The 25,975-nt window shown below is 33.6% G+C and overlaps 1 protein-coding gene and 1 pseudogene across 3 annotated transcripts in view; one reads left to right on the forward strand and one right to left on the reverse strand.

The window, feature by feature from the left end:
* GSK3B (glycogen synthase kinase 3 beta) overlaps positions 1-25,975 on the forward strand; it is a 210,944-nt gene that overhangs the window by 138,503 nt on the left and 46,466 nt on the right. For all 3 annotated transcript variants that reach the window (XM_059391873.1, XM_059391871.1, XM_059391872.1), the window contains exons 6-7: positions 1,174-1,280; positions 8,844-8,941. In XM_059391873.1, coding sequence (XP_059247856.1) covers positions 1,174-1,280; positions 8,844-8,941 — 205 coding nt within the window. The remainder of the gene's footprint in view (positions 1-1,173; positions 1,281-8,843; positions 8,942-25,975) is intronic.
* Positions 12,456-12,535, reverse strand: LOC132012611 (U4 spliceosomal RNA; annotated as a pseudogene).

Below are 25,975 nucleotides of genomic sequence, written 5' to 3' on the forward strand. Positions count from 1 at the left end.
AATCTTTAAAAAAAAACCTTTTATAAAGTAGAAAGTTTTTATCAGCTAAGCTGAAAAGGTATCTTAATTTTCATGCAGGCAAAAAGCAAGGATTGATATTTGTTAATTTATGAAATTAGTGCTGTGTGTCAATACTTGGGGAGAATGTTAAAAAAATAAACTGCCTCCCTCTTCAAAACTTGTAATGAAAGAAGAACAAGTTAACGTAAGGATTATCATTGACCAGAAATAAAAGAAAGAAAAGAAAGTCCAACCTTCGAAACCTTTGTGACTACTTTCATTTGTCTCTACTCTGATTTCCTATACCTTTACCTCAAAATTTTCCCTTTCCCTATTACTTACGTTCTTTCTGTTTTGATTTTGTTATATGTGTTTATTGCCTGTATTTATCTTTGTTGTCCTTCTTTGCCAAAGTAGTTAACTTCTACAGGAGTTTATTTCAGTGTATCTCTAAATTATCTTGAGAGACAGCTCCAAAGAAACTAATTAATGTTTAAAATACATGTCACAAAGTATTTTGAATAAAAGTTGGATTAGAGAACATGTAACTAAATTTACAATAGCGGAGTTAGAATTCAGAGGCTGTGAATCATCTCTGACCTACAGGGGAGGACCTGTCTTATTTATTGAGTAATGAATATTTAGACAATTAATAAATTGACCAACACAGTGGAAAAAGAGAATAGATTGGGTAAGCCTTGGGATATTTACTCTGATGCTGAAGTCAAATTATAAGAGAGTGATCAATTTCTGTTTAAAAAACACTCGTGGTAAGAAGTATTCATTCTTGTATTATAATCCATTACTGTGTTTTTTGGTGGGTGGAGGTACTTCTTACTTTTCCTGCCCTCCTTTTATTTTAGAAGTAGTATTCAAGGAACAGAAGATAAGAAATTCAGCATTTGTCCTTTTATGACTTTCTATTTCTTTTTCCTTAGGTGACAGTTCATAAAGGCATTCTTTAAAAGCTACTTTTTTACTGTTATGTTTAAATTATAAGTTTCTTTTGTTAGGTAGTTATGGTTCTTATTTTTCTTTTTTTGCTTGTTGTATGATTTAATGGTGTGAATCTTAGATAAATGTTCAGGGTTGTAAATGAAAGTTTAGGTTCTTTTAAGGTTGACACTGAGTTTAAAGAATTTATGCTTTTTTTTTTTTTTTTTTTTTAATTAGTGCAAAGCAGCTGGTCCGAGGAGAACCCAATGTTTCGTATATCTGTTCTCGGTACTATAGGGCACCAGAGTTGATCTTTGGAGCCACTGATTATACCTCTAGTATAGGTAAGTACTGAATATGAATATAATGGCTTGTAATTATTAATTGTATCTTGTTTTTAGTAATTTAGTATTACTAATCTATACTTTCACTTAAATATAAAAATAGGGATGACCTAAAATCTGTTTCTTCTTAAAGACTGATGTGCAAAAATGTGTAGAGTATTTTATATGTCAACTCTCAGAATTTAAGGTATATTTATTATTTTTTACTAAGGTTTCTGGGATTTTTTGATTATGATTATGACTATGTTTGTTTTTTTAACTTTTAAAATTTCAAATAAATCCTAAGTGTATCTTTTCTTTCTTAACATTTTAATTCTCCTGAAATACTAACTTCTGAGCTTGATCACTATTTGGAGAAGTTGCATCCATAACATTGATGATGAAAATGATAGGATAGCCATATTGTTGTCATTCCTACTGTGCTATCCCAGTTGCTTATTTGCTGTTGAGTCAAGTCACAAAAAAACAATTCTTTCTCATTTGTTTGGCTAAACCCATTGATTCTGTGAAGTCTTCACAAAAGATCTTTAGTGATTAGAACGAATTGAATAGGGATAATTTGCTTCAGTCTTCAATGACTTCCTCTTCTACCCCATTTTAGGATACTAATAAAAGTGAACATAGTACTGTCAGGTGCACATGAATGGTAAAGCTAAGAGAGGATGAGCAGCTTTAGGCTAGGTGTACACGTAACTGTCAGAATTATTTTATTGTAACATTCTGTTTCTGAAGAGAATTCCTTAGTCCAAAAATAGAACCAAAAGCATGCAAATACCAAACCAGCCAACCAAAAAGAACCCATAGTTACAGAACTCTAAGAAACGCCAGAATGTGGACAGTTTTTGTCTTTTAATACAAGTGGAAATTTTCTGATATGAACACAGAAACACATTACCATTTTTATTTTGCCTAAAGGACAAAAATGCCAAAGAGCAATTTGATTTGTGCCAAGGGACCCAGAGTTTTACTTATCATTTCTTTTGCACCATTAGTGCAAATGTCAACACAGTGAAAAAGGTAGATAATATCTTGATATTCTTATGAAAATAGTTCTACCCGTTAGGACCTCTTTAAAGGTCCAGGGGGCCCAGAGCTCTGCAGACCATACTTTGAGACCTGCTACACTGGAAGATGAGAGTATAATCGTGTGTGTGTGTGTGTGTCCCTTTGTGTGTGTGTAATGCTGTCAGTTTCATCATTGCTGTTATATGGCCTATGCTAAGGGACAAATGAGAAAGAGCAAAAAGAGTATTTTGGTTGGAGTAGAACTAGATTTGAGTTCTAGGTCTGTTACTACTTAACTAAGCTATGACGTGGAGGTTGCTAACAGTTCTACCTACTTTTCTGAGTTTCTGTGAAGATTAAATAAAATATTAGTGAAAGTACTGAAGAAGTGGAAGGAGATATTTGTTTCATGCTATTTGTTAACTTGACTCTCTGCAAGAGCAAATTTCAGACCTTTATCTTTGGAAATATCCTTGGACTTTACAGCTGCTCTATATTTTATTCACATATATGATACTGATCATTCACATACCAGATGAGTTGTGGTCACCTATTTAGGGTCACCCAAAATAAATGCAGTTTGCCTCTTTTAAAAAAGTCATGACCACATCATGTGACACATTAATAAGGCATGTATTAAAAAAAAACTCACTACCCGCTTAAGAGTGCATTACTTCTATAAATGTCCATGTGCCTTAGCGGTTCTGTGGAATCATCTTGCAAAAGAAGAGCATTTTAGTCCATTTTCTCTATTAGGAATCACTTCTCTGGATGTTATGAGTGCCTCCTTTCCAATTGCCTCCTTTGTATGGCTAATACCAGAATCTGACTTTCTAGGCTTAGGACTCAGCTATATGCCACTAATTGAACTTTGGTCTTTTGAACCCTAATAAGCCTGGATTTGACTTCCCTTTTTAGACTTGGGTATTTCCTCTCATGACTCTGGTGATTTGAAGACAGAAACAAAAGTATTAAGTGTGCTAATGCAGATACATTTTAGAAATATTTTTAACAATTGTTTGAAATGAGAGAGTAGCTGGTTCAGAGTAGATTATTGTCCTATTTGTATATAACCAAAGCTCAGGCTGATGGCTCTGATTATATTATCTTACTGAGAAAGGGCAGAGAACAAATGGTTCTTCAGGATGAAGATTTGAGTTTATAGACACTCGAAGAAGCAGTTAGTTATTCTCTGACAGTGGTGTCTTGACTGGGAATTGAAATTGGGTTCCAGGGGTAGCTCTGCCATTCAATAGCTTTACCTTGGACAAGTCCCTGATCTTTATTGTACCTCAGTTTTCTTATCTGTGAATTAACTATGTTAAACTAAATGATCTTGAAAGATTACTTTTACCAGGAATGAGCATTAAGTATGAAGCAGAACACTATTTTAGTTGAAATCCCCAAATAACCAGATAAGTCAATGGGTCAGAGTGCTTATATTATTATTATTATTATTATTATTATTATTATTATTATTATTCCTGTTTTATTCTGTTTGGAGAATATTACTCATTTGTCCCATTTAGTATGAACAGAAGAGATTTTGGTTTCTCCCAGAAAGTGAATGGTAAATACCTTGGTTTTGGTAGTTTGCATGAGTTAACATTGAGGACCATTGGTATAGTTGCCACCTGAATTTTAGGATTATTAGTCTGTGGCAACCACTAAGCAATAGTGTTCTTTAATGTTTTATTCCTTGTCTCCCATATTTGTACCTAAATCCAGTGTAAGAAAGTATTTCCCGTGATTTTTTAATAAATATTTAATTATTTCCCTGTACTTTTTCCAGCTTTGTCTTCTGAGATGAATTATTTTCTATTGTAAAGAAATGAGTGCGTATTACCTTTCAACTAATTGGCTAGGTAAAGGCATATTTTTAAACTTAGATCAAAATAAAGCCTTTATGTTAATGAATATATGTATTTTTTCTCCTTCCATCTTTAGAGTTAGTATTATTTGGCTTTGAATGAAGTTAAGTGTTCTTAGCAGGTTTTAATATTTGCCTAATTTAGCAATTACCTAGTATATCAAGGAGGGTTCTTTTTGGTCAGTACTTGCAAAATAGGTGTCTTGGTTATCATTACTTAGAACTGGACAAGATCAACTTGAATTTCTTATATAAATTTTTTGTCATTGTTTTCTTATGTCAGTAAAAAGTTAGTTACTGGCAGAGATTTCTTACCCTTCTTGGTAATGCATCTCACCGTATCAGACCTCTTAAACTATTTGTTGACCCCATGCCATTCACTGTTCTTCTCCTTTCTTACTGGTAGATGAGAAGGCCCACCAGAGATTTATGTTCATCCTCTAATGCACTTAATTGTTGGTTCATACAAAACCCAGGAATCTCAGGCATCCAGAAACTGAAAACTAGCTTTTCCTTGTAGAAGGTCTTAATGGTGGGCTATAAATAGATTGACCATATAATTTAACTTCTTATTTGGTAATACTTTTAAAAGAGAAAGAGGATGCTATTAGTGATTATCCAAGGACAATAAATCTAAACCAGGACTATCTTGGGTAAGCCAGGATTATATCCTTTAAATTATTTTTAATTAATTAAAATTTTTTACAAATTATTAAAACTTATTTAAATTATTTTTTAAAAGTTTACTCTCAGGATTGAGGTGTCCATTTTTACTTAAAAGTGAATTATTGTGTTTTGTTTTTTTCCCTTAAAATGTTTTAATTTTACAACAAAATAATACACTGGCAGGCTCATATCTCACATACCCATCCCAGTTTGGACTTACTGGCCCTCCTTAACATTATTTTTTTTTCTTTTCTCATTTATATTTCCACTTTTTTTCCCCCTCTCCTTACTCTTTCTGCTTCATTTCTGTCTCCGCTTGTGTTCATGTACCTTGATACTCATTCTCACATCTCTTATTTCCGTTTGTGCTTTTCTTTTGCTATGATGCAGCTCTTCTTCTTTTCCCTAACCTCCTGTCACCTTATACTTTTTTTTAACATGAAAAATTCATCTATTGAAAAACTAAGCACAAAAAACTTCTAGTTGGCTAAATAAGCAATTCACTCTTAAATAATTTTATTTTTTGTAGATGCTATATATAGTCAATTTCTTATCCACCTTACCACCTGATAGGGCATAATAGCATGACAATTTACATATTGAAAATTAATGATTATCTCTCTAATCTTAACCTTGACCTCTTCAAGTATTTTCCCTTTGTCTTTTTTTAAGTTTTTATTTAAATCCCAGCTATTTAACATACAGTGTAATATTAGTTTCAGGTGTACTATACAGTGATTTAACACTTGCATATAAAACCCAGTGCTCATCACAAGTACACTCCTTAAACCCCATCACCTATTTGACCCATCTTCCACCCATCTCACCTCTGATAACCATCAGTTTGTTCCTTATAGTTGAGAGTCTACTTCTTTGTTTGCCTCTCTCTCTTTTTTCCCCTTTGCTCATTTGCTTTGTTTCTTGATTTCCACATATGAGTGAAAGCATATGGTATTTTTTTCTTTGACTTACTTTGCTTAGCATAATACTCTCTTGCTCCATTTTTGTCTGTCTTTGCAAGTGGCAAGATTTTCGTTCTTTTTTATGGCTAAGTAATATTCCTTCACACGTGTGTGTGTGTGTGTACACGTACGTGTGTGTACGTGTGTATGTGTGACCATTTATCTATTAATGGTTCCATAATTTGGCTATTGTAGATAATGTTGCTGTAAACATTGGGGTGTGTGTATCCCTTTGGATTAGTAATTTTGTATTCTTTAGGTAAATACCTCGAGTGCAGTTGCTGGATCTTAGCGTAGTTCATTCTATTTTTAACTTTTTGAGGAAATTCCATACTGTTTTCCAGAGTGGCTGTACCAGTTTGCATTGCTACCAGCAGTGAAAGAGGGTTCCCTTTCTCCACATCCTCACCTTCACCTGTTGTTTCTTATGTTATTGATTTTAGTCATTTTGACAGATGTGAGGTAATAGCTCGTTGTAGTTTTGATTTGTATTTCCCCAGTGAACATTGATGTTGAGCATCTTTTCATGTGTCTTTTGGCCATTTTCCCACATTTTGAGAAAATGTCTATTCATGTCTTCTGCCCATTTTTTAATCGGAATATTTATTTTTGCATGTGTGTTGAGTTTTTAAAGTTCTTTATATATTTTAGATACTGACCTTTTAACAGATTTGCCATTTGCAAATATCTTCTCCCAATCTGTAGGCTTTCTTTTAATTTAACTGATTGTTTCCTTCTGTATACAGAAGCTTTTTATTTTGATCAATCCCAGTTGTTTATTTTTGCTTTTGTTTTCCTTGCCTCAGGAGACATATCTAGAAAGAAGTTGCTATGACTGATGTCAGGTTATTGCCTGTGTTTCTCTCTAGGATGTTTATAGTTTCAGGTCTCACATTTAAGTTTTTAATCCATTTTGAATTTATTTTTGTGTTTGATGTAAGAAAGCATGTGTTTGATGTAAGAAAGCAGTTTCATTCTTCTGCATGTTGTGCTCTAGTTTTTCCAACACCATTTGTTGAAGAGACTGTCTTTCCCATTGGATATTCTTTCCTGCTTTGTCGAGGATTAATTGTTGTGGGTTCATTTCTGGGTTTTCTGTTTTGTTGATCTATGTGCCTATTTTTGTAGCAGTACCATGTTGTTTTGATCACTACAGCTTTGTGTGATATAACGTGAAGTCCAGAATTGTGATGCCTCCAGCTTCTCTTTTTCAAGTTTGCTTTGGCTATTTGGGGTCTTTGTGATCCCTACAAGTTTTAGGATTGTTTGTTCTAAGTCTGTGAAAATTGCTGGTGGTATTTTGACAGGGATTGCATTAAATGTTGATTTGGGTGGTATAGACATTCCAACAATATTTTTTCTTCTGATCCATGAGCATGGGATATCTTTCGTTTTCTTTGTGTCATCTTCAGTTTCTTTCCTCAGTGTTTTATAGTTTTCAGAGTACAGATCTTTTACATCTTTAGTTAAGTTTATTCTTTTGGGTTTTTGGAGCAATTGTAAATGGGACTGTTTCCTTAATTTCTCTTTCTGCTGCTTCATAATTGGTGCATAAAAATGCTACAGATTGTGGTACCTTGATTTTTTTATCCTGTGAGTTTACTGAATTCCTTCATCAGTTCTAGCACTTTCTAGTGGAATCTTTTGGGTTTTCTATATGTACAAATCAAGAAAGTTTATTCTTACTTGCCAATATGGATGCCTTTTATTTCTTTTTGTGGTCTCATTGCTGTGACTAGGACTTCTAGTGCTATGTTAAATACCAGTGGTGAGAGTGGATATCCCTGTCTTGTTCTTCACCATAGGGGAAAAGCTCTCAGTTTTTCCCCATTGAGGATGATATTAGCTGTGAGTTTTTCATATATGGCCTTTATTGTGCTGAGGTATGATCTCTCTAAACCTACTTTATTGAGAGGGTTTTTTTTTATCATAAATGGATATTATACATTGTCACATGCTTTTGTTGCATCTACTGAAATGATCATATGGTGCTTGTTCTTTCTTTTATTAATGTAGTGTATCAAGTTGATTGATTTGTGAATATTGAACCATACTTGTAACACAGGAATAAATCCCACTTGATAATGGCAAAATTTTTTTTAATGTATTTTTTTTTATGTATTGTTGGATTCAATTTGCTAGTATTTTATTGAGAATTTTTATGTTCATCAAGGATATTGTCCTGTAGTTCTTTTTTTTTATTGGAGTCTTTAGGTGATTTTGGTATCAGAATAAATAGAATGAGTTTGGAAGCTTTCCTTCCTTTTTCTATTCTTTAGGATTTGTGAAATAAAATTTATTCCTTTGTCTTTGCATTTAAAAGTGGAAATATATTTAAATGCATTCTTTCATCAGTCATATTACAACACAAAAGTCAACCATTTGAAGCTTAAATTTTTTTTATCAGAATTTGCATTGGTTTAAAACTCTGTGTATAGAGATTGAAGACTTGTTGCTATTTTGTAAGCACTGCCAATGTACAGAGGTTGTATCACTTTGACTTGTTTTTTAAAGTATGATAAGTAGATAATCATACTCCATGTCTTGGTGCTATAATCCCATCTTGGTTGTTGAAGATTTGAACACCTGATATTTGATAATTAAATGGACTTGACCCTTTGTTGGAATTTGCTTATTGGCCTTTTTCCTCTTGGGTAAGTTTACACTACAGGGATAATTTGATGACTTTCTCCCTCGGTTTTGGATTGTACAGTTTTTTGCTTGTGACATTTACTCTGTGATCAAAGTAAAATTAGGAAATGTATACAAATAGATTTCAATGCAACTTAAGCTACAAGCATTAGTAACTCTTAGTAATGGTAACTCTTTTTTTTTTTTTTTTTAAGATTTTATTTATTTATTTGACAGACAGATGACAAGCAGGCAGAGAGGCAGGCAGAGAGAGAGAGGAGGAAGCAGGCTCCCCGCTGAGCAGAGAGCCCGATGCGGGGCTCGATCCCAGGACTGTGGGATCATGACCTGAGCTGAAGGCAGTGGCTTAACCCACTGAGCCACCCAGGCGCCCCAGTAATGGTAACTCTTGTTTTCTTTTCTTTACAGACGTATGGTCTGCAGGCTGTGTGTTGGCTGAGCTGTTATTAGGACAACCAATATTTCCAGGGGACAGTGGTGTGGATCAATTGGTGGAAATAATCAAGGTGAGAAGTTTGAATCAGAATTTTTGAATTGCAGGGAGTTTTGTTGTTATTCTGAGAATCCATATCACCCACACCAACGAAAAACTTAAAGAATGGAGAAAGTGATCCAATATCCCATAAAAAGGTCAGCTACAGAGGAATTATAAGAACACAGCCTCTTGGTTTCTAATTGAGTTACTCTTCTGTTATATGATCGTATAAAAGGTATCTTAGATATCTGATGCAAAAAACAATTGGATATATCTGTTATTTAAATTACTTAAAAGCCATAAGATCACTAAAATATATAAAAACCAAATAAAAGCACAAGCTTTGTGTATTTTTACTTACTCTGTCCTCTCTGCTCCTAATATTCTGCTGAGCACATGGTGCTTATATTTTTCAATATATAAGTATTTGTAAAATGAAAGAATGACTGTCTACTTGTATAAGCAGACCACTGATAGAAGCAGAATTTTGACTTAGGAATTTAACACAAGTTAATTTATTAGATATTACAAGCACTTTTATTAACACCAGACTTAAGATATTATTACCTTGGGATTAATATTGTCTCTTAACAGTAAGACTGAGGTTTTAATTGATTTTTTAAATGTAATTTTTAAAATTCTTAATATTTGAGACCTTAAAGTTCGTACCCTCTTTAAAAAAAAAAAAAAAAAAATCTAGAGTCTGTATATTTAGACCACTAGATTGCTTCATTCTAAGGTTACAGTTTGTCCAAAGCAAAAACACCTGCTTTCTTTGGGGTTTTAGTCTTGATTTGCTGAATATTTCTTAGAAATGTAAAATTCAAAATCTCCTTAGAGGTCATGTAGTCCAATTCTCCAATCAGTGAAAGAACCATCTTAGTTATATTCCTGACAGATGGTTTTCCAGTGTTTCCTTCAATACTTCCAACGTCAAAATACTGCTTTGGGATTCAGTCTGCTCTGTGTCTAAACACTTTAATTTAGTTTTTCTTTGCTGAAACATAACTCCTCAGTAGCTTTTATCAATTGTACACAGGACTATGATTCCATTACTTAAAATTCCTTGTACTTATTCTATAAAAATATGTCACTTTTGGTAAGGTGATTTTGCTAAATATTAATGTGCGCAAGTATGGTTAAAAAGATCAAGTGATCAGAAATCTTCCTTACTATCTATATGACTTTTTTATGATTTGCACCTGAGACCTCTGTGGTATTTGTAGTCTTTGGGGGGTAACCATATTTTAGTTTTAAATTAAACTTTAACCTTTGTTCATCAGATTTACTTTCTGATTCCCACACCACACTCAGATCTAATAAGTTCAGATAGTTTGGTCATTTGATTTCCTAAAAGCCCATTCCACATTATTCAAATTAATACTCTAATACAGAGGTTGGCAGACTTTTTCTTTAGAGAGCTAGATAAAATATTTTAGGGTTTAGGAGCTAAAGCACAAATCAAGGAAGGATGTCCTAGAGATATACAAGAGAAAACAAATTTCATTGTGGAAATTTATAATAATTGAGTACAGATTTTTTGTAATACACATCTACTAATTAGAAAATTGGAGTTCCTTGGAGCGGGGCTGTAACATTTCTTCTAATTGAGATTCAAAATTAGTATTCTCTATCATCAAATTGATTGCAAATTATTATCTATAAAATCAGTCCTTAGTTCATAGGCCCCAAAAAAACATGAGATTGGGCTGTAGTTTAACCCAAACTATGGTGCAACCATTCAGCATTTCTTTTACGTCAGGCTTTTACTTGATGTACTCAAGCTCACCATACTATAATTCTGTGGGCATATTGCTATTCTATTTGTCATTTATGTTCAGCTTATTAGAAATATGTTGCTTTTCTATGGATTATAGTTTAGAACTTTGTGATGACTTATTGTCATTAATTTCAGTTCATACTTGATAAAATTAAATTACTATCTCATGCTTGCCATCATATCTTATAAACCTTTATATCTAGAGATTTTTGCACCACACCACTATTATAGTCCTTTAATTCAGTTTTCTTCTTAGTTTGTATTTTTTTAATAGTAGAAACTATCGGTTTGTTATTAATGATTTAATTTATTATTAATGTTATTAATGATTTAATTCATTTTTATTTAGGGCTTATTTGTTTTAAGTTGTCCATGATGAATTTGTAGTAGTAGGCCAACTCTAAAATGAAATACTCTTTTCATTAATGTGTTATCTTGTCCTCTTGCATTTATATGTGAGGAACATAGTCACAACCCTGCTGTAGTTCTAAGATGACTGTCTATACATGTTTTGAAGGTAATATAAATAAGGGAGTTAGGATCCCAGAGCACTTTGGAATATCCAGCTTCTTGATCTGTTTTAGAGTTTTAAGCATAACTCCCCAGTGTAAATGAAATCCCAGTATTAGTTTACCACCCATTTGGTGACCTGAAGTTTATACATTACGTTGAGATTAATAGACATTGTGTTGTGTGTGTGAATAGCGTGACTCTAAATCCTATTGCACGGAGGTTAAATAAACATTGTACAGGTTTTGTGTATGTGTTTAATACAGTTTTAAAATCTTGTTGATCCTGTATTTCTGTTCCCTAAATATTTAATATCTCTGATGTTTCACTGAAATAAAAATACATAACTAATTCTAAGGTAGTAACTCTTCCTAGTTTTCCTGATCTAAATCATAAATTAGAAAAGAAGTTGTATAGGTTAGCTTTCAAAGTTCAGTGTTACAAAACACATTTTACATTTTAAACAGATATGGTCATTATTGCTAATCAGGAGTTCAAGAGTAGATTTGAATTTTACGTGAAATGTGGTCTTGTAAGTGCCCAAATCAGTTCTCAGTTTTTTTGAGGTAATAGTAATTAGGGAATCCATAAAAACCTCCTCTTTTCTGCTACTTTCCCTTTAAAATTTCATGGGGATTCCTTTGGAGTATCTAGAGGTAGCTGAACCCCCCTGTAAAATACTCTTCTCTCTGAATCTGAGTTTATGCAAAAAAATGAATAGTCATTCAGCAGATTTCAAGTATTTTATATGTGGTAGACTTGCCTCATTACTTTATAAACTTTCTGAGCAGGGACTTTCTTTATAATTGTGTGTCATTATCCAAAGGCACCAGAATAGTTTCCAATAAAGATTTAAATTGAATTAAGCTTCAAGACAGTCATTGTTCATTCATGAATTTGGATTACTTAGGAATTAATAAGAAAAGTTGTGATTGTTGTATATGTTGTTCATTAAATTTTATTGGCTCAGATCTCCATGCTAATAATTTGTAGCATGAGTAATACAGTTTTATAAACTGAGCTTAACTTTGTCTCATTCTAACCAACCTTTTTAATCTCCTCTCTCCCTACCCTCTAATAAGAAGACTTCTGCAAAATATTTAGGACAAATCCAATTATGTTATGGTCAAATAAGTTAAAAGTATAAAGCAAGATGTAATTGAAAGTCTTGAAAAAAATCCTTTCTAAGCATGAAGTACACTTAATTTTCTGAGGTTGATTTCATACGTAGGATTGTTAGATCAGGATTTCATTATGCCAGGGATTTCTTTCAATTAGCAATAATCGCGCCTCAGATAAACCTCATTGGCTACGATACTGCCACTGCGCAAAGCTTGCCAGGGACTTCTTAAATAAGATTTATTTTTCTTAAATTCTGCCTTAAAATACTAGTTAAAATAACCTCAAGAAATATCTGATGTGGTTTCAGATATCTGATGAAAAATACAGTATTTGGGGAGACCCTGTACCAGGAGTTTCACAAACATTGGTTCAGTGACATAGCATTGTCCATGGCATCTCTGCTATCAGTCATAGCAATACAGTTATTTAGAATAGAGTCTCTGAAAACTTGGAGAAGGTACCTTTTTAATGACAATAACATTTTTAAAAAAATATAATTATGCTGTATTTCTATGCTCAGTTCAGAAGACTTGAGAGAACACAGGCATGCAAATACAAAGAATAGAACAAAAACAGTCACTATTTTGGAACATCATGAAATATAACTTCTATAAATATTTTTATATCCTTTTCTGTGCATATATATGTTTAAACAAAAATGACATGAATAATCCATTTCTCACAAGAAGCATATTTTGACTAAGTGATCTTTGAAAATGACTAGATTCTGGTGTATGATTATATTCTGAAGTACATAATTGATATTGAGAAGAATAGCATTATGAAGGTAAAGTGATATATTATTGCCTTGGAAAGAAATTACATGATATATTTGACTTCTCAAAGATTTGATCATTAACTTATATAAATGACATGTACCCCGTATTCCCTAAATGAAGTTGAAGCACTCTATGAAGCTCTGGACCTGGGAATGCTATAAATTTTACTAACAGTTTATTTTCCATCTCCAAATTCTAAAATATAAATTTCAAGTAAGGGAACGGAAACTCAGTGCAAAGTTTAACTTCTGGATTAAAGTATCACAAAACCAAAAGTTTGAAAGAAACCATTTTTTTTTGTAGAATTTCGAATTTTAAATTAATTAGTGTTTGTAGAGATATGCCTTTATTTACTATAAATATCTACTTAGGCTTAGTAATAATTTGACCATTGCTTTCTAATGGAAGGGTTTTAGGGCTGAATTAGAGTCCCATCTCTTCATGATAGAATTTCAGTAGCTTCCATAAGTTTTAGATTTGGATATATCTCTTATAGAAAAACATGACATTAAACATACAGATACATAAATTAATTGTAGTAATAAAATTGTTATAAGGCAATTAAAATTAGTTTATCTTAAAAAACAACTTTTACTAAATTGTTGTTTAATGGCTTTTAACAATAATTACTCAATTTAGATATCTGCCTAGGTAGCTCTTATATAGGTAAGAGCTAATAATATCTTATCTTTAGTAGAAGCTTTATTTAAGAATTTGAAAGTAGGAAACAGTAAGAATGCAAATAATCTTTTGATTTTGTTACTACAGCTAAGTAGGTGGGATTATGATGCCCATCAGCAGAGAAAGATTTAGAAGAAAAAAGATTTAGCAGTGGAGAGTAGAATTAAGGGGAGAGGCAAAAGAGAGGATTTTCAGTTTTTATTGTTCTGTGATGTTGATTTTTTTCAAACCGTCTTATCTTTTAGTGGTCACAGAAACTATGAAAACAAAAATGTTTTCAATTGTTATGTGCTGGAATCTTTTATTAGCAAACAAATAAAAACATATTAAGAGCCACATTTTATTATAAATGTTTGCCTAAATAATTGTTTTCCTAGTCTTCCAGTTTGATCACTGTTTGTAGTATAATTTAGATAAAAAGATCAGTGATTACTTTGCTTCTCAAAAATCTGCATTTTCAGGTATTGGGAAACTACTGCTAATCACAAAAGCTGCCACTCATTGAGACTTTACTTTGCATCAGGCATTGAGCTAAGCACTAGACATACAGTACCGCATAGAGCCATTAAATTAATCCTAGGAAAATGATGGTGATTACCACCACCACCATATCTGGGAGAGATTGGGCGATTCACCCAATTTACCAATTTACTAAATTTTATAGCTCTGGGAGAAAAATATGGTCCTTATGTCAACTTGATATCCAGAACTGAGTGAACCATATTTATTATATATTATCTATAAACTTTTATCATATATAATCATTAATATTATATGTTATATGTATCATATATAAAATGTGATCACAAACTAAAGGAAAAAGGCCCTAAATCTTATTATAATGAATATACCAGATCAGTTCAAGATGTCTTTGGATTAGGTCTAATTGTGCTTCATCTAAAGTAATCAAAGTTATAATGGTGGATTTCTTTGCTTTCAAGTACAGCTCAACCTTAACTTTCATTATATTTGTTAAGCAAATGTTTTAGATTTTCAGTTATCCTATCCCCCTGTTATGGCTTATTCAGCACCTGTATGCATCATTCTCCTTTCCTGGCTTAACATTTTTCACTATCAAATAGTCTCTCAGACAGAGCTTTAAGATATTAATTAAGCCAGACTTTAATAAGTATAAAAAATATTTATTTTCCCAAGATTTTTAATGGATTCATGATGTATCTTTGCTAACATGCTTATGGGGTTTAATCATATATTACCTGGGGAAATATCTTATATTCCGGAGCTCTTGTGTTGGTAACAGACCATAGGAACTATATATTTAACTTAATTCTGTCTCTTTTTTCCACTTTCCAGAACATGTAAGTATACCTCATTATACATTATGGTATACACTTTTACTTATAATACATATATTGTTTGTAATTATAAATAAAATATTTGATTGCTTAATTCATTCTCTTATTATTTAAATTTTTCTATGTTTATTACTGACTGGAACAGCAATTATTAATAATTTTTGGATCCTGGACCGCTTTGAAAATCTGTTTATAGCAATGGACTCTCCTCCAGAAAAATGCATACATACCAGAATTTTACATATAGTTTCAGGTGATTCTTGGGCTTTCTGAAGCTTATCCAGGAACTTAGGTTAAATATCCCTATACTAGTACAAGGTACTATGGTTATACTTTTTGGTAACGGTATAGTGAATATTACTTCATCATTTTTTAAAGCAAGTAAGTAAAGGAGCCATTAATTATTTTAATGTAATTGCTCATCTGCATTGTTACATTAAATTTAGTGTTTTCCATAGACCAAAAGAAATTTCAGTTTTAACTTACTACTGTGAAATTTTACTGGCTCTACAATAACTTACTCATACTTGGTTAAATCTCTGTATACTGTAGGTGTGGAAAGTGGTTTCCTGGCAATGTGACCCAGTTCATCTTTTGGCTTGAGAATGACATCCATTTGAAATCTTTACTTTCCCCAAATAACAAGTGTGAGATAATAAGTTGCCAATATATGTTTTATCTAAAGAAATTTTTACACACAAATGAAGTTTCATGACATCGTCATCTCAGAAGTAATTTACTGATAGTCATATTTTAGGATCCATGTCAAAACCTTTCATAGGATTACTCATATTGGGATATATGTACCCTTTACTTAGCAATTACACATTCTTTTGCACAGTTGTGCAAAAAGTTGAATTCTTTTGTGTATTTGCTTACTCTCAAGACCCTAGTTTAATATATTATTTTTCTTTGGCATAAAGTATGTAAAGGGGCAGTTGAGAAATGGGTCAGAGTCAGAAATCTGTTAACAGCATTCATAATCCAGACCCTAATTTCAAGACCAGTGTTGAGAAATCTCTGCTTCCTTTTTTTAGCAAAAGGTTAGAAATGTTGAGAGCAATGATTCTTAACAGTTGAGCAGTGAAAAAAAATATAAAGAAACACTGGAATCTTAGGATCATTTATAGTTTATAAAAGTATACTGAATCCTGTATCATATTTATAAAACAAAATGTTTTGTTTTATTAATACACATGATAGAAAACATGAAAAAAATCACTATAGTGTTAGTGATTCTCAAAGGAAGCAAGAGTTGGGTGATGTGTGAATAAAATATTTACATGTCTTGGGGGCACCTAGGTGCTCAGTTGGTTAATTGTCTGCCCTCTGTTCAGGTCATGATCCCAGGGTCCTGGAATCAAGTCTCACATTGGGCTTCCTGCTCAGCAGGGAGTCTGCTTCTCCCTCTCCTTTTCCCTCTCCCTCTCTCTTCTCCAGCTTGCTCTCTTTTGCACACTCTCTCTCTCAAATAAATACATAAAATCTTAAATAATACATTAATTAAATAAATCTTAAAAAAAGATTTTATTTATTTACTTGACAGACAAGAGATCACAAGTAGGCAGAGAGAGAGAGAGAAGAGGAAGCAGGCTCCCTGCTGAGCAGAGAGCCCGATATGGGGCTCTATCCCAGGACCCTGGGATCAGGACCTGAGCTGGAGGCAGAGGCTTAACCCACTGAGCCACCCAGGTGCCCCAGTAAAGAAAATCTTTAAAAAATATATTTACATGTCTCAAAAGGGGGTGTGATATTTTTAAAGTTAGAAAAACAAAGTAGGGTTTTTTCCTAACTATAAAGAGATTCTGATCCCTCCCCCGCACCACCATACCGCTGCCACCCCTTTCCTTTTTTTATTCCTTTGTGAGCATACTACTTTGATTGAGATTCACCTAGGAAAAAAAGGTCTTTTTTGACTCCTGTGAATATGTGTTAGCCAAGAATGACTTTTACTTACATTCAAGAGTTTGCTGAATCAAAACAATAGCTACCTTTCTGGGGAGAACGAGAGGACTTGTTTCCAAGTATAAAATTTTATTCAAGAAATAACGAGAGTGAAAGCAGTCTTTAAAAAGAGTAATGAAGGGGCACCTGGGTGGCTCAGTGGGTTAAAGCCTCTGCCTTTGGCTCGGGTCATGATCCCAGGGTCCTGGGATCAAGCCCCACATCGGGCTCTCTGCTCAGCAGGGAGCCTGCTTCCTCCTCTCTCTCGGCCTGCATTTCCACCTACTTGTGATCTCTGTCTGTCAAACAAATAAATTTAAAAAAAAATTTAAAAAAAAAAGAGTAATGAAACTGGAATAATTGTAATTCCAATTTTAGAAACTTATTATGTGACTGTGGCAATCAAGAGAAGTGCATATACATTTCTTACAGTATTTGGCTGTAAGAAAGAAGGAAATCCTGCCATTTTCAAAAACATGGTTGGACTTTAAAGGCATTGCCCTAATGGAGATTAGCCTGACAGAGAGAGATAAATACTTCATGGGATCACTTATATGTGAAATCAAAAAAAGAAAAGGAAAGAAAGAAAAAAGTCATAATCATAGAAAGAGCGAGTGGAAAAGTGGTTGCCAAGGGCTGGGTAGTGGGGAGAAATGAGGAAAGGTTGGTAAAAGGTACAGACTTTCAGCTGTGAATAAGCCGTAGTGATCTGATGTATAGCATGACAACTATAGTTGATAACACTGCATTATTTAATCAAAATTTTCTAAGGGAGTAGAACTTAAATGTTCTCAAAAAAAGGATAAAAATGTCTGGTGATGTATGTGTTAAAAAGGTGGTGGAGATCCTTTCACAATGTATTTATACATCAGATCACGAGGATGTACACTTTATATGTCTTATAATTTTGTCAGTCATGTGAAAAAAAGAGAAAGAGAAAAAAGACAAAGTGACACAAGCATAGCCCTATAGATCAATGAATTAGAATTGAGAGTCCAGAAATAAACCTTTACGTTTGTCATATGACAAGGGTTCCAAGGCACTTCAGTGGGGGAAAGAACAGTCTTTTTAGAGCTTGGAACTAAATATCCATTTGCAAAAGAGTGATGTCGGACTCCTACCTCATACTGTATTATAAAAACTAACTCAAAATGGATCAGAGACCTAAAGGCAAGAGCCACAACTGTAAAACTTTTGGAAGGAAACCTTTATGACTTTCAGTTAAAAAGTGATTTCTTAGATATGACACAAACAATAATAGAAAAATACATTCATTGAACTTCAATATTTAAAACTTTTTTAAAAAACATTAAAACCTACAGAATGAGAGGAAATTTTTACAAATCCTATATATTATAAGGTACTTACATTCAGAATATGTTAAGAACTCTTAAAACTCAACAATAAAGACAGTCTGATAAAAAATGAGTCAAAGGTCTGAATAAACATTTCCTTAAAAACATCCAAATGGCCAGGAAGCACAAGAAAAGATGCTTAACATCCTTAGTCATTAGAGAAATGCAATTCAGTACCATAATAAATACATCACGTTCAAACTAGGATAGCTAGAATAAAAAGAAACAATAACTAGTGTTGGTGAAGGTATGGGGAAATTAAAACCTTCACACATTGCTGGTGGGATTGTAGAATGGTACAAACCAAAAACGGTTTATATAAATGTGTTTAAAATATTAATCATAGAATGACCATATGACCCAGCAATTCCATTCATAGGTCTGTACCTCAGAAAATTGAAAACACATGTCCACACAAAAACTTCTACACAGATGTTCAAAGCAACATCATTTATAGCCAAAAAGCGCAAACGTTTCAAATGTCCACCATCTGATGAATGAATAAAGAAAATGTCAAGCATGAAAGGCCCCATGTTGTGTGATTCCATTTATGTGAAGTGTTCAGAATAAACACATCTGTTTAGATTTGTTAGAAAGTAGGTAAGTAGTTGTCAGGAGCTTGGGAGGAATGGGAATGAAAGTGATTGTTCTTGGGTATAGTGTTTCATTTTGCGGTGATGAACATGTTATAAAATTAGATGACAGTGATGGTTGTACACCTCTGGGAATATACTAACAACCACCAAGTTGTATAATTTAAAGGAATAAATTTCATAATATGTGAAATATATCTCAATAAAGATGTTATTTTTTAAAAAGAATGTGGGCATCTATCTGTGGAATTCTTGGTGAGGTAGCTTTGTTTCCACCATATTTTAAGGAAGGCAGTGAACTCTGACCATAATTTTGCTAAGGACTCCAGAAGACTTCTCATATTTATACATCTATTCCCTGGCTCTCAGAAAGAGAGGGGGAACAGATCAAGTTAAGTCATAGTTGGTGTAAGGGTGAATGGTGTAAGAGCATAGACACTTTAAGGGACCCTCCTACACTAGTTCATTCCCCCTAGGCAGAAAACTTTAAATTAGTCAAATCATTTAGTTGTATTCATATAACATGCTTGCTGCCCTTTTCAATTAAGTTCTTTTTTTTTTTTTTTTTTGTTTTTTTTTTTAACAAGTAGGCGGAGAGACAGGGGGGGGGGGGGGGGAGGCAGGCTCCCTGCTGAGCAGAGAGCCTGGTGGGGTTTGAATCCAGGACCCTGGGATCATGACCCGAGCCGAAGGCAGAGGCTTTAACCCACAGAGCCACCCAGGAGCCCCTTCAATGAAGTTCTAATGAGATTTTAAAAATTCATGCTGCCCTTGTTAGGGCTTTTTATTCCTTGCCTTCTGGAATTTGGAAGGGAGAAACCACAAAACCAAGAATTTCTTATTCCAAAATCTCAATCAAATATTATGGGGAAGATGTAGAAATTAGATAAAATCTTCATATCTTGAAAGGTATTGTAGTGAAATTTTTTAAAAAAGATTTTATTCATGTGGGGCGTCTGGGTGGCTCAGTGGGTTATAACATTGTATCAGTGTTATGGAAGCAAAAATGTAGTGGTTCCAGTGTCATTAAAATACTGATATTTTGAAATACAGTAGTTCAGTGACATGTTTTACTAGTTTTTAAACCAGAGACATTTGTCAAGTTTATGGTACAGGAGCCAACCTGAGAGTTACACAAACTGAAAAACAGTTCTTTTTTGCAAAAAAGAAGTGAAGATGTTTCATTGTTCAACCATGGTACATATAATCTCTCTGGCCTCTATGTTAATTCAGTTTTTATCCACTGATTTAAAAAGTTTCGTTGTAGACGTAGCCATGCATCCCTTTAGTCTTTCATGGTATATGTCACTTTAACTACTACTATTGTTTTTGTTAGGTGCTGGGCTAGAACATAGAGGGTTCTTGCTCTCAAGGAGTTCAGAGACTAAAGGGAAGAGAGGAAAAACTGAGGACAATAGAGTAAGGCAGGTATTATCCCAGAAGTCTAGGCAGAGTACAAAGGCAGAAGTATTCTCTTTGGAGTTGGTGCTGTCTGGAAATGCATCATAGGACAGGTAACTTTTGAGCTAAACCTTGAAACATGGAAAGGTACTCAGCATTTAGAGAAGGGAAGGAAATAGAGGACATACGTATGAATTTGGGCAAAGATGCTTCATGAAAATGGGTCTATTGTGTGTTTATGGTTTGAGCTTAAGGTTCTGAATGGTGGGTATAGTGGAATATGAGTTTACTGGGGAAGAGAAGGCTGGACCTGTGGGCTGTGGCCAGATCACATTAGCCTGTAGGTAATTGGAAACCACTGCAGAATTTTAAGTAGAAGAATAACAACTTTCTAATTGGATTTCTTTTATTTCACCCTTGCTTTTAAGACTGTACATGTAGCATTCTGTTGCTGAAGTTTGGCGACCTCTGGTGTTGAAGTATTAAAAACAAAGCTGTGAAAACCTCATAGCTTTTCTCAGATGAGTCTTAGCTTTATTTCTTTGAAGAAATAAATCATAATTCCTAATTTGATATTTATCAGTGTCTGGGTACCTATGTAGCTAAATGAATGAGAAAATGTTACAACAAATTTGGATGGGACTGGCTACAAATGAAATGATGGATTTAACCATGCACAGCATACCCAGAGGAATATGGCTGGACTGATACTCTGAGTCTTTGAATGTTTTCACCACCTAACTCCTCATGATCTAGGATGATGGGCCAAAGAAAATGTGTTTTTTTGCAGTAAATGGAAGGGTTTTTTTCTAATAATAAATAACTGAGAATACATAAACTCTTTCCAATGGTGTGATCATTTTTAACATCTCCCCCCTTTTTTAATTGTGTGAACTATCATACTTACAGAAAGTACATACAACATTTATGTGCAGTTTCATTTCCTTTAAGTCTTTGAAGGAACTCACTTTTGAGGAAATCCATAAATAAGGTTTTGTTTTAGGGTTTTGTTTGTTTGTTTTAAGTATTTCCTTAGTCAAAAAGTTTGGGGAAATGTATTTTTCTATCTTTTAAAATTTAAGGGAACTCTTAAGACTTGATTGTGTCTGAAATGATGAGGTCTGTTTCAAACATTTTTTTATCCATGAAGTGAAAAGTTTTAATTTATATAATTTGAAAGGTTCCATATGTATAATTCGGATGGAGTAAGGTAGAAATACACTCTGCATATAATAAAATCTAATATAAAACATAAAGATATGCTCATGTAGAAATAGGATAATCAGTTTGTTAAATTGTCTTGAATTTATTGTGTTGATTACAGATAGTGATGCATTTAGAATCTTTGCTCTTTAACCTGTACTCACTTACCTTTAACATTGTTTTCCCCTCAATATTCAATTCTTAATTTCTATCACCATTGAGCTGTTAATATTACCCAAATCAGGCCGTTTTCCACTCTACACATAGTGTGTAGAGAATGTGCTTCGGACTCATTTGCTTTCTAGACTCCTTACATAATTAATCAGCTCTTGTCTTTCCTTCCAGAACCCTTTCCTGAATCACTTGCCCACTCTAGTGCAGGGTAGAACTTTCGCCTCAACATATCTACACTTAAACTTTGTTCTACTGATCTTTGCAGATTTTATAAGTCTCTCTACCCTAGAGTACTATTTAAGATAGAAACTCAGTAAATGTCTTGAATGAATGAATGACTTAAGAGACTGAGCAAAAACCTTTAAATGCCTCTTGATTGTCTTACCTTTGCATTCTTTGCATCTTAAATCATACCTTTGCTTTCTTTTTAAATTTTAATTAAATTATAATGTATTATTTGTTTCAGGGGTACAGGTCTGTGATTCATCAGTCTTACACAATTCACAGCACTCACCATATCGCATATCCTCCCAAGTGTCCATCACCCAGCAGCCCTATCCCTCCCACTCTTCTCTCCTCCAACACCCTCAGTTTGTTTCCTGAGATTGAGTCTGTTACGGTTTGTCTCCCTCTCTGGTTTCATGAGGAATTTGAGAAACAAGACAGAATCATAGGGGAAGGGAGGGAAAAATTAAACAAGATGAAATACTTTGCTTTCTTAAAAACTGTTCATATTGTATATAAAATAATTCTAGTTGTAGGGTTTGGTATAGACTCTTGATACTCTGTTTTTGTTTTTTTTTTAAGATTGATTTATTTATTTGATCACAAATAGGCAGAGAGGCAGGCAAGAGAGAGAGAGGAAGGGAAGCAGGCTCCCCTCTGAGCAGAGAGCCCAAAGCGGGGCTTGATCCCAGGACCCTGGGATCACGACCTGAGCCGAAGGCAGAGGCTTTAACCCATTGAGCCACCCAGGCGCCTCTAGACTCTGATACTTTCAATGCTAGTCTTAACAAAGCAACAGAAGAAGGATAAACATCTGGTTTTGTTTAGTATAGTAAATGTATCACAAGATGTAATTTACATAAAATAAAAGTAATTTTTAAAAAATATTTATTTGACAGAGATCACAAGTAGGCAGAGAGGCAAGCAGAGAGAGAGAAGGAAGCAGGCTCCCTGCGGAGCGGAGATCCTGATGTGGGGCTCCATCCCAGGATCCCGGGATCATGACCTGAGCCAAAGGCAGAGGCTTGACCCCACTGAGCAACCCAGGTGCCCCAAAAGCAGTCATTTTAAGTATGCAGTTTAATAAGCCTTGGTAAACATATATAACCACTATCCAGTCTAGATTTAGAACATGTCCACTGCCCCAAAAATTTCCTGTGTACAGCCTGGGGTGAGTAATCATCCCAATGTGCCCAGGACCTGAGGGCTTTTCTAGGATAGCACCAGGCAAACAGGACAGTTGATCATTCTGTTCATGCCCCTTTATAGTTGGTCCCCCATCTTCTTTCTCAGGTGTGACCATTGGTCTGCTTTCTGTCACTACAGATTAGTTTTTCCTATTCTATAATTTCATTTAAATGTATGTTTCTTTTGTATCTGGCTTTTCTAGCTCAACATCTTGTTTTTGAAGTTCATCCATGTTGCCTGTTTATTCCATTTTATGCTGAGTTGTATTCTGTTAACATATCAAGAGGTTTTTTTATCCGTTTACCTGTACATTGATGTTTGGCTTTGGTTTTTAGCTATTACAAGTAAAACTGGTATAAATGTTTGTTTATAAGTCTTTTTACAGGTATATGTTTATATTTCTCTTCAAGAAAGGATTAAGATTAAAGTTGCTAGCCATATGATAACTGTATGTTACCTTTATAAGAAGTTACCAAGATATTTTCAAAGTATTCTACTGGTTTTCACTCCCAACAACATATGAGAGTTCCTGTGTTCTACATCCTTACCTATAAATGGTATTCGTAGTAATTTCAAGTATAGTCTTAAAATTACTTTTATCATTAGAAAATGACCCTCTTTATTTTAATTTCCTTGCCCATAAGTCTCCATTTTCTGATAATGTAGATACTCCATCTTTCTAATGATAAGTGTTTGCATGGTATAACTTTCTGCATTTTAACCTATGTGTCTTTATATTTAAAGTTTCTTTCTCACAGACAACATAGACTTACTGTCTTTTTGTAGTCTGGCAATTACTACTTTTTATTTGGACTGTTTAGACCATTTACATTCAATGTAATTATCGCTGTGGTTGAGTTTAAGTATTTTACTTTGATATTTATTTTTCATTCCATTTTTTTTTCTCCTTTACTGCCACCTTATGGATATAATGAGCCTTTTTTATTTCCCCAATGGGAAGTTTAAGCTATACATCCTTATTGTATTTTTTAAAGTTGTTCCGAAATTGAAAATAGACATGTTAATTTTGTCACAGTCCATAAATAATAATATACCACTTCACATATGAAGTAAGAACCTTGCAACAGTATATTTCTATTTCCCTTTCCTGTCTTTTATGTTACTGTGGTCAGACATTTTTACTTCTATAATACTTTTATAATACTTCGTTGTTTTGCTTTAAGCACTCTGTTTCTTAAGAAATTTAAAAGCAAGGGAGAAATATATGTTTAGCCACATATTTACCATTTTTGGTGGTCTCTATTCCTCTGTATAGATAGGAATGTCCATTTGGAATCCTTTTCTTTGATCCTGAAAGTACTTTCTTATAGTGAAAATCTGGTGACAAACTCTCTTAACTTTTGTTTGCTTAATAATGTCTTTTGAAGGTTATTTTCAGCAGATATACAATTTCTTGGTTTCCAGCTTTTTCTTTTCATTCTTTGGAAAGGTCTCTAGTTTCTTCTGGATTGGGTTGTTTCTGATGAGTAGTCAGCTGTTATTCCTGTTGTTAATACACTGTGCATATAATGTGTCTCTTTGTTTTCGGAAAGGTTTTTCCTTTATCAATGGGTTTTACTGTTTGACTGTAACTCTGTATGGTATTTTTTTGTATCGTATTGCTTGAGATTCATTGAACTTTTCATTATTTTCATCAAATTTGGAAAAATTTTAGCCACTATTTCTTCAGATAGTTTTTTTTTTATTGTTGTTGTTCCCCCCATCCCCCTTCTGAAACTTGAAACTTCTCAAACATGTACATGTGTTTTTCTGGATTTTTTTTTTAATCTCCATGCTTCAATTTTTTTCATTTCTTTTTCTTTTTCTTTTTTTTTTAAGATGTTTATTTATTTTTGAGAGAGAGAGGGAGAAAGTGCACAAGCATGAAGAGGGGCAGAGGGAGAAGCAGACTCCCTGCTCAACAAGGAGCCTGATGTGGGACTTAGTCCCAGGACCCAAGGATCATGACCTGAACCAAAGGCAGATGCTTAATCAACTGAGCCATCCAGACACCCCTATATTGACCACCTTTAAGCAATTATGCTTTCAAAGTAATTCAGTAACAACATCAGTTTCTGTAACTTGGGCTTTGTAGTAAACTATTCTTGCAGTACATTTGCAACATGGATGGTAGTAGAAGATATTATGCTAAATGAAATAAATCAGTCAGAGAAAGACAAATACTATATTATTCTACTCATGTGGAATTTAAGAAACAAAACTAATGAACATAGGGGGAGGAAAGGAAAAATAGAAAAAGTCAAAAATAGAGGGGAGCAAACCAGAAGAGACTCTTAACTATAAGGGAACAAACTGAGGGTGTCTGGAGGAGAAGTCAGTGAGGGGAGGGATAACTGGTGATGGATATTAAGGAGGGCGCTTGATATAATGAGCACTGGTTGTTAACATGCAACTGATGAATCACTAAATTCTATCCTGAAACTAATAATACACTGTATGTTAAGTAAATTGAATTTAAATTTTAAAAAAAATAGAACAAAATAAAAATAGAAATTCTTGGCAATAAAATTACTTAGAGTATGCAGAGCTATATTATTTGCCCACCATTTAACATTCCAACCAAGATCTTACACACGTGAAATAATCACAACAGACAAAAATATTGCAAAGTTGCATAGTTAGTATTGCAGATATACTTAAGCAAAGTAAGTGTGGGATTTACAGTAAGAATCTATAGTTAAGGAAGCCTGAAAATGATATATCAAAATTACTAAATCATAAGAATTTTTGCAAGAATTTGTAAAATAAGTTTGAGATTTGTTAAACTTTCTAA

Source organism: Mustela nigripes, chromosome 2, assembly GCF_022355385.1.
Source record: "Mustela nigripes isolate SB6536 chromosome 2, MUSNIG.SB6536, whole genome shotgun sequence".
Classification (NCBI taxonomy): Eukaryota; Metazoa; Chordata; class Mammalia; order Carnivora; family Mustelidae; genus Mustela; species Mustela nigripes.